Raw genomic sequence first — 16,014 nt, 5'->3', positions numbered from 1 at the left:
GTTATTTTGTTTTTTTGCCGCACCAAAAATATTCTCGTCGGTTTATAATATTAATATTGAACAACTGTACTCACATGAACCGATTTAGATGTGTTTTTAGTACCTTTATGGATCTTGACAGAGGAAGTGACATTACTCCCTATGAAGGTCTCACTGAGCCATCAGATTTGAACTAAAATATCTTAATTTGTGTTCCGAAGATTAATGAAGGTCTTACGGGTGTGAAACGGCATGAGGGTGAGTAATAAATGACAGAATTTTCATTTTTGGGTGAACTAACCCTTTAAACTATAGAATTGTTGGTAACCCAAGTTAGTTTCCTCATTTATTTCATTGTAAATAAAAGACAAATTCATTGCCATGAAAGGGTGACCTTTTATTTAATTTTTGAGTATATTTACACCTTTATAGACATTTTAAACATTTGATACTCTGAAACAACAAAAAAGATTGCCCGATAGTACTGATTTGTCCACATATTCAAGTTTACACACACTGAAACTGAGCCAAAAAATAAATTAAACAAACGCACACACACACACACACACACACACACACACACACACACACACACACACACACACACACACACACACACACACACACACACACACACACACACACACACACACACACACACACACACACACACTCACACACTCAACATTTTAAACACTAGTCCCAAAAAGTCCCACGTGGACTTAATGGCTCTGACATTGAAAGCACCTGGCTTCTGCCACTGAATGTGTGTGAAATCTCTCAAAGTGGAGTTATAGGGCCAGACATCTAGAGCATATGTACAGTACACAGTCAAGATAAGCTACACGGAGACTAAAGGCACTGCCAGCAGGAATATGTCTGTCAGGGAGAAGCAGCCTGAGCAGACATACGAGGCCCTGCCGCTTTCTTAAGGGTGGAAGTGAGACTTCCAGTCCACCAGGACGTGTACCCATACAAGATCAAAATATACAGGCCGAGCGCATGGGCACAGTGATCCAAATGGAAACGTATGACTCTAAAGTGCCATCACTACTAACATACTGGTCAAAAATTACAACCCGTGGTTCTTTAAGAGATTGGGACTTAAATGTGCTTTTTATGAGAAATGATATATCAGTGCCAGGAACATCAAATTGAAATGTTAAACATTTATTCCAGACCAATATGGAATACCAGTTCAGTGCTTTCGAATGCTGTTCACAAATAATAAATTTCTCCCAGTGTCACAAACACATTCAATTCACATGCACCTTCATAATTTTGCAGACCAAAGTATGCACATTCAAAAAAAAAAAAAAACTTTTAAATGCAGATTTTCAAAGCAAACAAAAAGAAGGAAGGTTGTTAAATCCATCTCATGTCCCCTGTATAAAACAATATAGACCGGCTGACCACTCAGTGGACTGTTGTGCAAATCACAGACATCCTGACTCCACTTTACATTAGCAGAAAGATCCCTATATTGCCTCACAAAAAGCTTTGTAATTACAATATGGGGAACTTTGGTGTAATACAGATTGAGATCCTTGCGGTTTGGATCCACAGAGCTTTTCAGAGTGCTGATCTAAGAGATGGCCTTTAATCTAACATGACCTTGTGTATTAAGCTGAAGTGATTCAGAAAAGCTTACCGGATAACCACAACCCACAATCCTCACATCCACCGATGCTCCCTGCACATTAGGAACTAGCGGCACACTTGAGAGACTGAGGTGATTTGTCAGTGCTGAGTGTATTTAAAAGCTATCGTGGGACACCTGAATGGATGAGGGGCCATTCTGCCATTTCACATTTCTCGAGGAGCTCAAAATGTCTGCGTCTGAGCAGCTTCAGCAGCCCAGATCTATTAAAACTCTTTTTTATATATATATAGATGCAGTGGTCAGTGGGTTTAATGACAGCATTTTCATAGAGATGTGTAGCCATTTTGATCATTTAAATAGAAAGAAAGAGACTCTGTGAGCTGTAGGGTGAAACATTATCACTAATACAGTACAACTGCAGTTATTTTAAGAAAATCTCCTGTATAAACAGTTATATTGTTTTTTTGTTTTTTTTTACAGTAGCATGTTATAATTGTTTATAAACTGTGTAATTTGATATATGGACAAGGTTACTATTTGTCCTCTGTTATCTTGCAGGCATCGTATTTTCTATAACTTAAATCTCCTCACTTTCTTTTTGGACAGGAAGTGCTTTTTTTTACCTCCCTCTTTCATATAGATATTCCCTGATAGAGGACATGCGGTAGACACAAGCAGAGAGACCAAAGGGAAAGTCATGCTTTAAGTAACACTTGCAGTAGCAGCAATAGCAGCAATAGCAGCAGCATATAAAAAGACACAGACAGACGGGGTCGATGTAAAAACAATGAGAGAAACTGAAACGAAACCCATTCAAATATCAAAAAGCATGACTGCCAGAAACAGACTCCTGGGCATTCAACAGTGTGCCTTTCCAGAGAGAAGGATTACTCTTGAAGTGTAATCTTTAGTTCCAACCTCCTCTTCATCTTAGTCATGTCTCAATCCTTTTGCCCATCTTTTGGGGTTAAAGGTCACAGAGCCATGCTGAGAGCTTGTACAAAGTCCTGAGTGGAGGTTTTGTGAGTTCGTCTCTTGGGCTACTGGTCCTCCAGGCTGGCCCGGCGTTGGCTCAGTGGGGTGAAGCAGATTCGGTGTCCTACATTAGCCCGGCTTGCCCTCGACCTTACATAGAGCCTGTAGCAACTTCTCCCTGTAGGCAGCGTAACGCTGCTCCACCTGCCGCATACGCTCCTTCTCCTCCTTCTCCAGGATGATCAGGAAGTTTTGCAGCTCCGGGACTGAGAATGCATGCCACTGAAAAAGACACAGAACAATATGACTTAGTAAGGCCAGACACAGGAAATAATAACCAGACAAATGTATTTATCTGAAATAGAAAGGTCTACTGAACATATATGTAAAAATGTTTGCATGGGTTATGTATCATGTTTGAAGGCTTTGATAGCAATTTATTAATATTATATATAATATATATACAGTGGCAAGAAAAAATATATATACAGTGGCAAGAAAAAATTATAGCAAGAATTTGGGTTACCCAAGTGGCATTGTAATTATACATTTAAGTACTGAGTAATATTAATTATCTACATGTACTTACTACATAATTAATATATATATATATATAATATTTATATATACTGTATATTATATGATATATATATATATATATATATATATATATATATATATATTTATATATACTGTATATTATATGATATATATGATATAGGTCAAAGTGTCTGAATAATTTTTGGTTCAAAATTTTTATCAATTTTACTGGTATTCCACTGTATAAAGAATGTTTGGGTATAATATATCACAGTTTACTTTGTTTTGCTATCCTCACTTACATAAATGAACTATAGTGTCCTGCACCAACTAGTAAAAATATATCAAAAAATATCAAAAATGTCTGAATAATTTTTGGTTTGACTGTATACAAAATAAAAGTATAATATATATATATATATATATATATATATATATATATATATATATATATATATATATATATATATATATTATTATACTTTTATTTGAATAAAACAATTCTTTTATTAATGAAAATTCATTTTAATAATGACAAAGTTCTCACTCTATGTTAGTTAAATCTTTTTTGATCATCTTTGATGATAATGTTTATTATGTTGGGCAAATGTAACAAAAAAATGTTACGAATTTAGAGAGAATAGAAAAGCTCACCTCCACTTCACCAGTCTCGTTTTCCTTGAGTATAAACATCAAGTTCTCTAGATCAGGCCCTGCTAACAGCCTCAAATATAGTGGGCAGTCTGATAATGGCAACTTCTGGAAAAAATCTGACAAAACAGGTAAACAACACATTAGTATTACATATGATAGCAGTATTATCTATAAAGTATATGTCATCTTCATTTGAACGCTCACCCTGGCTGTCTCGACGGGTCTGGCTGTAGAGGGCAAACTTGCGTGGATTATCCTGCACCATGAACTTCTTGAGCAGGCCCTGGATGACCTCACTGACCGTGGTGGTACTGCTGATGTGTAGCTGCTTAACGGCATCGCTGGGCAGGTAGAAGGATGTGCGGTTATCTGAACTATCAGAAGAGGAACACGTTCCTAGTGACTTCCCGTCCACAGAAAGTACAGTCACGGGCCTGCGCAACTTCAAGTGAACCTTTATGAAACCAGTGTATGTGCCATCTGAGCTCTGGAGGATGAAAAAGCAACTTCAGTCAGGTCATTTCTCACAGTAAAATTCTCAAATTTCAACACTTTGAGTGCAAATGCTTTGCTGAGAAATCAGTACTCACTAATTTCATTCCATTCTCCGTCACTTTGGAGTTGTAGTCATCTATTTTAGCTTTAATTTCTTCTTCTGTGAGGGATGTTGGCTTGTCTTCCTCTTCCTCTTTCGTGACATTCTAAAATCAAGATAAAAACAGTGAGAACAAGGTTAAAGGAGAATCTGTCAAACACAGTAGAGGCATTGTAAAGTATTAACATGCTGTGGTAGAAAAGACCATCAACATCAACACTACATAAAAGCTGACGTTGTCTGTAGCTAGATACGTTATTAGCATGTGCCATGACGTAACTTGACAGAACAGATGGATTGACGTAGAGGTACTCTTTGTACTCTCTCAACTAACTGATAGTTAACTTTGCTTGGCTAACAGGGAGTTCCCTCTGAGGTAGTTCCTCTGCTTTTTTTTATTGACTGGTGTTATTGAGTGTAGTGAACACAAATTATCTCTAAGAGAGGAAGGGAAGATTAGACTGCTGAGATTAGAGACACTTACGTGATCAAGATAATCAGCTATCTGCCCTTCACATTATTATGTGATGTATGGCGCTTATATGACAGACAATCTGCATTCTGCTCAATCTGTATTGAGCGAAACATTGGAAGATGGGAGATTCTCCACACGGTGTTGAACTTAATATAATGGATCTATTGAATCCAATACCTTTAACTTGAAATATTAAATGAGTTTTGTGGCTTTCAGTCCATGTCTGTCATCTATATGCTAGTAGTCATAGATGTTGACAAAATGAACATTTAGGGGATTGCATATTGAAAACTGACAGTATTTCCAGGAAAACAGTAAAAATAAATTTGACTTATGTAGCTTTATACAGATTCTTTCCCAATTAAATGCACTTTTAATGATGTTTCAATAGAAAATACTTCAGCTGCACAATTTAAGGTATTATATATCCTTTGCAATGGAATGGTGCGAGACTAGTTGTGTCTTCAGTGTCACATGATCCTTCAGAAATCATTCAAATATACTGCTGTGGTATATTTAACCGTGGTATATTTTTTTTCATGATCTTTTGATGAATAAAGTAAAAAAAAAAAACAGCATTTATTTGAAATATACATCTTTTATACATCTTAATTGTCTTTACTTGCACTTTTTTTATCAATTTAATGCATCCTTGCTGAATAAAAGTATTCATTTCCCAAATTATTGAACAGTAATATACATAAACGATATTTCCAGAGGCATTATAATGTGTTGATATTTGTAAGTCTGAACATTACTACTACTTTTATTGATCATACTCCAGAGGGCAATGTCACTCACTGAGTGGCACTACAGACACCAGTGTGTGTGTGTGTTTGTGTGTGTGTGTGTGTGTGTGTGTGTGTGTGTACAGGAAGACAGTAACAGTTTGAATGTCTCTTGAGACTTCTTTAAACAAATCCTGTTTGATTGAGACAGGACTAGTCTATGCAAAGACAATTTTGGCCTCTGAGGAGCGTTTTACCGATCCATAATGATCCATCAGTTAACAACACGGAGAAACACCTTTCATTTAATGTTCTTGTGTGGTTAAATTCCAAAGAATGTGCTATTTCTTCCCCTCTTTTTTCATAAATTGAACAAAAGAGAATAAAAGAGATGGAAGTAAGGTCTTTTAGAGTGAAATTATGTGAATTACTGTGATTTATTTATATCAAGTAATACATTATCCTATATATATATAAAACTGTGTGCAACATTGATAATAGAAATGGTTCATTAAAACCAAATCAGCATATTAGAATGATTTCTGAAGGATCATGTGACACTGAAGACTGGAGTAATGATGCTGAAAATTCAACTTTGCCAACACAAGAATAAATTACATTTTAAAATGTATTAAAATAGAACGCAATTGTTTTAAATTGCAATAATATTTCACAAAATTACTGTTTTACAGTATTTTGGATAAAATAAATCCACCTTCCAAATATCTAAAAATGACCACTGATATGACAAACCCTTGGTCACACATTTCCCTTAATGTGCAGAAATACTGCAAAAGGAATGATGACATAACATGCGACCTGGCTAAATACTCCATCATTTCCAGTGACAGACAGAAATGGTCCTCGTCGAGGGGTTTTCTAGGGGGAGTGACATCCAGTGCAGTTGCTGAGCAAGCCTTAGCAACAAAGATTCTGTCAGAGGTATTTTTAGCTACTGGCTGCATCCCCCGTAATACACGCAAAGTGAGTTTCTCTCTTCTTTTTCTGGGACGAAAGAATAAGAATGAAAAAAGCCAGATCATTTATTCATGGAGATCCCTGGGGCATCAGCATGGCAGCTCTATGTCTCATTGAGCAGAAAGAGACCCACTCATACACACATGAACACACAAACATTAAGCCTGAGCAGAGAATTAACTTTTGCCCGGCCCACACACTGCCTGTCATGGACCAGTTTAATGGGCGGAAAAGTTCAGAAATCTTCTCAAATGAGACAGAAGCAAGACATCTTGTTATGAAAGACAAAATCTGCAGACAGGAAATGTGCAATACAGCTGCACTTGTGTTGTTGAGTTTTGTGGGATGTGGTGGCACGAAAGAAACATCTCGCTAAAATGAAGTGACAAAATCTTCAGTGAACACTGAAGGGGAAATATGATTTACATTCATACAGAAGGGTAAAATAGCTAAAATATATATTTTGGTCATTTATTTTTGATTATATACTGTAAATCATAATGTTTATGTGATATTTCTGCCATTGTTGCCATTTACTATTAAAATGATTAATGCAACAAGAAAAATATAGTAAAATCTACTTTTTTGAAACTTGTTTGTTTGAAACTGATTCATTGAAATGGACAGTCTTCACTGGTTAATGGAAATGAGACAAATTTACTGTATCTGATACATATTACTATCTATTTTTAAATAAGAGATGCAATTAAAACATTTGTTTCAACGCTCACATACTTGCGATTTATGAGACGAGGATGGATCACAAAACAAACAGTCTTAAGGAAACTTAAAGGCAAAGAAAACAAACCACTCTCTCTATCTGGCACTGTAACATCCTAGTCAGAGATCTGTGAAGAGAAGCTTTCAGAATTATCTCATGGCCTGTGCAATCGCTCATGCAATTTACATCACACCCACTTCTTCAAATTTCTCCTTACCAGTTCTGTATTGTGTGGTGTAGAGACAATGTTCAATTGTGTGAGACTGTGCAACAACACATAAACACATCTGTGTCATAGTTCAACCCCAGAATCAAAGGGAAAAAAAAGAAAATGATACTTTGTATGCATGGTGTAATTATTTTCATGACAGTTAAATTTAAATGACCCTATCATACACCTGGCGCAATGCGGCGCCAGGCACGACGCAAGTGTTTTTTGCTAGTTTCAGCCCGATGGCATTATCATTTTCACATCCTGCGCCATATTGTTTAAATAGCAAATGCATTTGCAGCCATTTGTGTTCAGGTGCATTGTTGGCGCATTGCTATTTCGAGGTAACTGAAATAGACTGCGCCATTGACCAACTGAAACCTGTTCTAAAGTCAATGCCGCATTTTTTTTTTTTTTTGTTATTTAAAGAGCGTGTTAGTAATATGCGCATATAGGCAGGTGCACAATGTGCGTACACTCTTCTTATTACACACGCAGGGACGTGCAGCAGCACACAAACATGCCAAATATTAAAAATAAAAGGAATACAATGTAAAAGATTATTACTGTGTGCATAAAGATAAAAATGCTTTGGTGGAATCCGGCGAATAGCGAATCCACCATGGCGAGAGCGCAACTGGCTTTTAAAGGGAATGGGAGATGAGACTCTGATTGGTTTATTGCACGTTACACCCAAAACACACCCATGATTCATTAAGAGAATAGGGACAACCCTTTTAAACCATGTGTCGGGCACGCCGACGATTTTTCCCGTCGTTAAACTAGCAAAAGTGCACCTGCGCCATGCGCTTTAGACCTTAGATCGTTAAAATAGGGCCCAAAGTCCGTCATTTCTGTGCCTCTAGTGGCACCAAATGACATTGCAAAAATAGTGACAATTTTCCTGAAACAACAATCTTCCAGTGGTCAAACAACCAGCTTTAAGCATATTTTATATACTTAAATATTTAAGATATTTCCTTCATATATGAAATATGTTGTTTATGCAAAATATACACAACTTTATTTTGATTTTGGGGTGAATTTTGATCAAATTTGCACTAAATCAACCAATCTGGAGATCTGATCTTCTCTATCAATGATTACAAACAAAGACGCAATGTCGATTTTTGCGGCATCCTTATTCTTCTCCCACTGACTTGAATCCCTTGGTGCACAGAACCAAAATCTCTCAGGAATTCCTGTATTTGTGAGCAAAGGACTGTAAGCTGCTAAATATATCTTTCTCCCTCCCTTCCTCACATCCAAAGCAGAGAAAGTGGCCTTTTGGAACAATGGGGCAACACAATGGAGACCAGTTTGAATGTTCGTTCTGATGGTCTTATTCAGACATATTGTGTTTGTCTGACCGCACATACATCTACGCAACATCCAAGAGCAATCCAATCTTATCTCATCATCATTTTAAATGTAAGTATATGAATGAGCTTTGATCTTCTCTTGAAACACTGGGGAAGGAGGAATCCTTATAGTAAAAATCAGAGAGTAAAGAAGTGTGCCTCTGGGTGTATTCATGGTTTCTGCTGGAGAAAGTGTGTAAGAGTGTATGTGACAGTGAGCACTCATGAGTGTGGGAGTTGTAATTGGAATAAAGGGCATCATAAGCGTGGGTGGGTAATGTGTGGGATCTCTCCTGTCGATTCACTCAGCTCACAGTATCTGCTGTCACTTAAAAAGCTGACCCATATCTGAGCTACACCTGCACGAGTAAAGCACCTCCTAAAAAGGATGTTATAAACGTCTTCAGCTGCAGATGCATCATTTCCCTCCAGGTTTGAGACAGTAAGGCCCGGTTTCACAGACAGGGCTTAGCCTAAACCAGGATTAGGCCTTAGTTCAATTAGGATATTTAAGTAACTTTTATAAACGTACTCTTGAAAAAAAACATTACTGATGTGCATCTTGAGACAAAACAATGGCACTGACATATTCAAAGATATGTCAGTGCAAGTTACTTTCAGTCAAGACAGCTCAAACATGCATTTTAGTCTAGGACTAGCTTAAGCCTTGTCTGTGAAACTGGGGGTAAATCGCCTGAATTGAAAAAGCTGTGAATCACACCATGTCAGATTTTGGCAGTGAGAGAACAGAGGTGACATCAAATGCGACCCGGATATCCTGCTAATGCATGAAAAGCGCTGTGCGGCAGACAACATATTTTTCTAGAACGATCCTTGTGGTGAACCAAAATTGTCTGGCAAAATATTATTTTGTTCTACAAACCAAAATGTCAGTTATATAAGTCAAAATATATGTGTCAAATGTTTATAATAATAAATAAACATATCAAAATAATTATGTTTATCATAATAATTATGATTTTTAAAATGTTTTTGAAAGAATATGCTATGTTCACCAATGCTTCATTTATTTGATCAAAATACAGTAAACACTGAAAATGTATAATAATCTATAATCTACGTGACAGCAAAGCTGAATGTTCAGCATATTATTCAGCATAATATAAATACATAATCCATATAAAATCTAAAGGTCCAATATAATATTTTGTATTATATATCTAGTTTGTTTTACTTTGTTAAACAGGGTTAGGAAACAACAGCTAAGCTTACTTCAAGCAATTAAACAGACAAAACCTACCTAACCTGTATTAAGGTCATGTGAAGCACATGTGAGCAATATTGAAGAATGATTTTCATTGTTAAATGCTCCAGGCTGTTCTTTAAATCAAAAATGAGAGTTAAACAAACAGAGGAAAGAAAGTCATTAAAGGCCCAAGTGGAGGGTGTTACCATGTACATAACAAAGGTGCCTTGGGGCATGACCTGAGCAAATATCAACTTACAGAGCCTACATGACACGAGAGAAAAGGGCACAGCTGTAAATGCTATCAGAGTGTCATCTCAAAGTCATCACTGCATGTCAAGCAGGTGTCCTTAAGCGCAGCACAAGGCTACTCAGACTGATTAGGGAACACAATGCCCTTAGTGTCAGTTTCAGGCAACATGCAAGTCATATACGTCTGCACCTGCCGAATGGCCTCAAACCAATAATCTAATTCTGTTGCACAGTTTGGTTATCAGCGTGAGAACTGTACTAACACAACCTACAGGAAGTGAGAGTTGCAAGTGTTAGCCGACATCAGTTCTAGGGAAGCTTGATGTTCAAAAGAATTCTCTTTATACAATGTGAGTGACTGCTAATGCATTGCTACTTTAATGCAATGGTTTCAGCAGCAGTCAAATCAGCTATAGTCAGACACAGATAAGAAAACAGGAGACTATATATATATAGAGATAAAGGGTCCCCCTGCATATGGTTGCATGCATGATTTTTAACAGCTACAGCTGGTTGTTTTGACTTTTACTGCCCAGTTTATGTGTGCTGTTATAGGCTATGCCAACATTATTCCGTTTGAAAATGCCGTTTTCGTTTCAAAACGCTCCCCGTCCACAGTAGTGTTTTCAAGCGTTTTCCAAAAGTTGCCACACTGAAATGAAAATGCTTAAATCCCCTTACTGCATATGCGTAAAACATAATAAAACCTCACGAGATGATACAGAGAGAGCAGACATAATAAAGATCTTACACTACAATGCTGCCTTGGTGACTGAATCATAAATTATGCACATAAATTTGTTTGTTGGCTAGAGGAACTGGCCTCCTGACTGAGCCTGGTTTCTCCCAAGGTTTTTTTCTCCATTTTGTCGGCCGATGGAGTTTGGGTTCCTTGTCCCTGTCGCCTCTGCTTTGCTTAGTCGGGGACACTTAATATTCAACAATATTACTGCATTGACATCATTGTATGAGAACTGAACTGAGCTGGACGATAACATCAATGTTTTCTCCAGAGCTGCTATATAGATAAATAAACTAAATTAATAACTAATGATTATTACAATGGAAATTAATCAATACTGAACTTATTTAAAGGGATAGTTCACCCAAAAATGAAAATTTGATGTTTATCTGCTTACCCCCAGGGCATCCAAGATGTAGATGACTTTGTTTCTTCAGTCGAACGCAAATTATGATTTTTAACTGCAACCGCTGCCGTCTGTCAGTCAAATAATAGCATTGATTGGGAACTTGAACAATAAGAGTCGAAAAAATTTCCATAGACAAATCCAAATTAAACCCTGCGGCTCGTGACGGCACATTGATGTCCTAAAGACACGAAACGATCGGTTTGTGCGAGAAACCGAACAGTATTTATATAATTTTTTACCTCTAATACACCACTATGTCCAACTTCGTTCAACTTCCGGCTAGTGAGGTCTGATCGCGCTCTGACAACGGAAGTGATGTCTCGCGCTCATTGAAGTATATGGGCGAGACATCACTTCCGTCACCAGAACGCGTTTTTTGACCTCACTAACAGGAAGCTGAACAAAGTTGGACATAGTGGTGTATTAGAGGTAAAAATTATATAAATAATGTTCGTTTTCTCGCACAAACCGATCGTTTCGTGTCTTAGGACATTAATGTGTCGTCACGAGCCGCAGGTTTTAATTTTGATTTGTCTAAGCAAGTTTTATTTACTGTTATAGTTGAAGTTCCCATCTACTGCTATTATTTGACTGACAGACGGCAGCGGTTGCAGTTAAAAATCCTAATTTGCGTTCGACTGAAGAAAAAAAGTCACCTACATCTTGGATGCACTGGGGGTAAGCTGATAAACATCAAATTTTCATTTTTGGGTGAACTATCCCTTTAAGCTGGACAATGACACTATTTTGCTGTACAGCCAAAATTATGTTCCTGCTATCACTGCTTTGAAACAATCTGCATTGTAAAAAGCGATATATAAAAAAGGTGACTATTCTTCTGGCACGATCAGTTTATTAGCAGAATTCCCAACACTCACTGTTGCATCCAAGTTGCACTCAAAATCGTATGGTCTAAAATTCAACTGTCAGCATGTTTTGCCGCCGAACAGCAATTGTGAGTAAATTTTCTGTCATCTTTACAGGAATGTAATATGAAGATTCTACAAAGAAACATTTATCTTTAGCAACACTATGAAAGTAAATAGCAGGCTCAAAAATGCTGGTATGACCATAGATATCTATGGGTACAATGTGCGTCACATAACTAAACATGCATCGTCGTTTTCGCAGTCTACACAATGCAAAAATGGCGTTTTCAAGTGTATCTACTTTGGAGAGGGCTTTTTTCAAAAAAAGCTCCATCTTTGTTGACAAAAATGCTGTCTCGGAGTTGATGGAAGGCCAAAATGAAGAAAAAAACGCATGGACGATGCCTTACATTTATTATTTGAGTAATCTATTTGAGTAATCTATTTACGTTAAAGTAATCTAAATGCCCGTCCCAAGTCATTAATTTTAATAGGTGTGAGGCTGCATTTGTCAGCATGCTTTCAAAGATTTATCTGCTTCAAATTGATCTTTTTTGTCGCTGTCTTTTTTCTGTTTCTGCCGCAGTGTAAGAATGATGCCTTGCGAATCTGCTCCCTCCCACACGTTGCATATGTGTACTCATTCTCTCCCTCTCTCTCATTACTGGGTCAAGTGTGCAGTAGGAGATCTTCCCTCCCTCTCTGCAGCCCTGTACAAATGCAAAGCACATCATCTACATGCCTGAATAAACAGCGTAGATCATCAGAGCCCAACAAAACTAGTAAACACAAGCCCTATGCTATCAATCCACACATGCACATACAAAATCCTCTGTTAATGGATGTCTTAATTATCGATGCATTGTGCTTGAGTTAGTTAGTTCTGTTTTTATGCATAATTTCCTGATTGCATCCCTATAGCAGTTTGATTTTTCAAGCAATCAGCATCTATGTGATTTTAAACAGCCACTAGCTAGTATAATGTTAAGAAGTTTAGGAAGGAGGATGCTTGAATCATTCTGTTGTAGCTTACCAAGTAGGCAGCCATTTTCCAAAATGGAACCACAGCTGCAACATCCACCAGATTTGAGCCACAGCAAAACCCTGAGCAAACGGACTGATATTTGCATGACTTTCCCATGTTCAAATGTTAATGTCTCCCTGGCTGCTCTTGAAGAGGAAGCTATATCATTGTTCCCTTCACTAATAGCTCACATTTAGGTCTAAAATCTACAAAAAAATATGATTAATAGACGTAATGGAGGTTTTCCTTGTGCAGAGATGTGTTGCCTTTAATAAGTTCCTGGAATAATTATCAAACACAGAATAGGCAGCATTTATCAAAGCACTATTATTCAGTGCTCTTGGTTTAAAAGCTTTCAGTCTACTATATTTAACCCGGTGAGGTAAATAGGAAATGTATTATTGATCCATACAGCAATATTAATCCCATAACTCACAAGAAGAATGTGCAGACTAAAGTGAGAACGTAAGCTAATCTCCCATTTATCCATCCCTGGGGTGGGTGCTAAGAGATGCTAAGAAGTATTAGGACAATCTAACTTCACCTTCTGTGTGCTTATAACTGCCTATTCAAACTGCACTTATTTTTGTTCAGTAAAAGGAAAACAATGTGTCTTATAATCCAAAATAATAACCAACAGAGATCTTATCTCAGTCCGTCTGTCACCCAATAGTTGAGATTACAAGTAACGCCCTGCACCTAGCAACACAACACACAAACAATCTACCATAGCAACCCTGCTGGAAACATTAGGCTAGACCAGCGTGAACTTGTATGTTTGGCTATGTTGGTTTACAGTGATTTGGTGCTGGTCTAGACCCCAAAAAATGTTCCAGAAAGAAACTGACTAAAAGAGTCTGGCAGTTTAAGAAGCTTGGATGGGACATCAGCGCACCTGAATTCTACACTGTGACCAGCATACAGCATATTAAAAAAATATTTCAATTTCAAATAAATGCTGTTCTTTTGAATCCTGAAAAAACGGGTTACACTTTAATTTACAGTGCTGTGGTTACATTGTAATTACTCATATAGGTACTAAGTACTATTAATTAACTACTTACTATGGAGTTACACTTAGAGTTATGGTTTGGTTTAGGGTTAGTTACTTGTAATTATGCACAATTTACGGTTATTACTATAGTAAGTACATGCCGTAAGGAATTATTTAAAAAATGATTTCATGTGACACTGAAGACTCGAGAAATGGCTGCTGAAAATTCAGCTTTGCTATCATGGAAATACATGAAGTATAGAAAGTTATTTAAAATTGTAAAAATAATTCACAATATTAAATTTTTTTTACTGTATTTTTGATCAAATAAATGTAGATTTGCTAAGCATAAGAGACTTCATTCCAAAAACGTTAAACAAATCTTACCAACCCCAAACTTTTGAACAATAGTGTATACAATATGGCAGCAGACTGATAAACACATAAAAACCAAACAGTGTAGTCTGTGCCCACTGAATGCCCTCAACTGGCAGCTCACATTGTGTCCAGACAGAAAAGAGAACAGGATGAATAATTCACATCCTGAGGAGCTCTTTCCAAACCTGATACTGCAGAAAGTGATGTAAGGCTGGTCAGCTCGGGTATGGGAGTGTTTTAGGCCATAAAATTTTATTTCCACTTTTGTGCCATTCATAATACAGCTGCATTTGCTAGCTAAAGCCGCAGTCACACTGAGCATGCGAAATCTCTTCGAACACTGCAACAGTCATGATATGACGTCAAGCTCTGAAGCGACTTTTCAAAAACATAAATTCAACACAACAAATAATAATAAATCCAAAATGTAAAATCATACAACCAATTCCACGTTCTTGCAATACTGCACTTTTAAATGTATGTTGTTTTAATTCAGCTATACAAGGTCACGCTGTGACTCATCGATCTTCTATTGGTCTTCACGTGATACAAATTCACAGGTTACAGTTCACCAAACTTGAACGCAGCAAAATGCAAAACTTTTTTGCATGAGATTACGTTTCCGCTCTCCTGCATTTGCGGGATTATGAGTGGAAGTCAATGGAACGAAAAGTGTAGCGTGACCGCCTCTTAACTCACAGGGCCTAGTCTACATCCTGATTGACTTAACTAAACTAACACTAAACAACAGTACCTCAATCTAAGTCTAAGATGGAGAGGGCTATAGTAACAGGAAGTCAGTGTAAAAGCTATGGGGTCTTGTAAAATAACACATTCTCTGATTCAGGGAAGGACAGGCCTTTCTGGCACAATCAGCAGCCATTTCCTTCCCCTCACAGCATTAGAGAGCTTTGAGGGTGTGAGAGTGCACTCTATGTACACTGCCATGTTTAAAAGAGTCTATAATGAAGGTCAAGATATGCAGCTAATGAGCTGAAGTAAAGGCAATTTGCATTAATGTTTTTGGTGGATGGTATTAATGCAAATAAATGAAACCTAACCCTAACCTAAGCACATTCAGTACTCTATTGTGAAATACATAATAAATGAGTGAGGAACAGACACTAAAATGGTTGTAAACTTCTTAATCTTCCATGAGAACATCTTTATGATCTTTTTATTATCATAAGTTTGACTAACCTCAACACAACAGCTCTGTCTCCAACTATAAACCTTTCGATAGTCACCCTAACAGACGCTTTAATCCGAAGCAATTTACTGTACAGGGCATTCAAGGTAAACGTTATTTATCCGTCCAT

General features: G+C 37.2%; 1 protein-coding gene across 3 annotated transcripts in view; it reads right to left on the bottom strand.

Moving 5' to 3' along the window:
* Positions 1-299: 299 nt before the first annotated feature.
* rassf5 (Ras association domain family member 5) overlaps positions 300-16,014 on the bottom strand; it is a 47,622-nt gene continuing 31,907 nt past the window's right edge. The window contains exons 3-6 of one of the 3 annotated variants that reach the window (XM_067388232.1): positions 4,342-4,452; positions 3,956-4,238; positions 3,752-3,867; positions 300-2,839 (exon numbers count right to left, since the gene is read on the bottom strand). In XM_067388232.1, the coding sequence (XP_067244333.1) occupies positions 2,687-2,839; positions 3,752-3,867; positions 3,956-4,238; positions 4,342-4,452 (663 nt within the window). In that variant the 3' untranslated portion in view covers positions 300-2,686. The remainder of the gene's footprint in view (positions 2,840-3,751; positions 3,868-3,955; positions 4,239-4,341; positions 4,453-16,014) is intronic. The other 2 variants (XM_067388233.1, XM_067388234.1) reach the window with 2 other exon arrangements.

The sequence above is a fragment of the Chanodichthys erythropterus genome, chromosome 6 (genome assembly GCF_024489055.1).
Source record: "Chanodichthys erythropterus isolate Z2021 chromosome 6, ASM2448905v1, whole genome shotgun sequence".
Classification (NCBI taxonomy): Eukaryota; Metazoa; Chordata; class Actinopteri; order Cypriniformes; family Xenocyprididae; genus Chanodichthys; species Chanodichthys erythropterus.
Note: the sequence above shows the minus strand (reverse complement) of the source record. Positions and strands in the feature narration are given on the sequence as shown.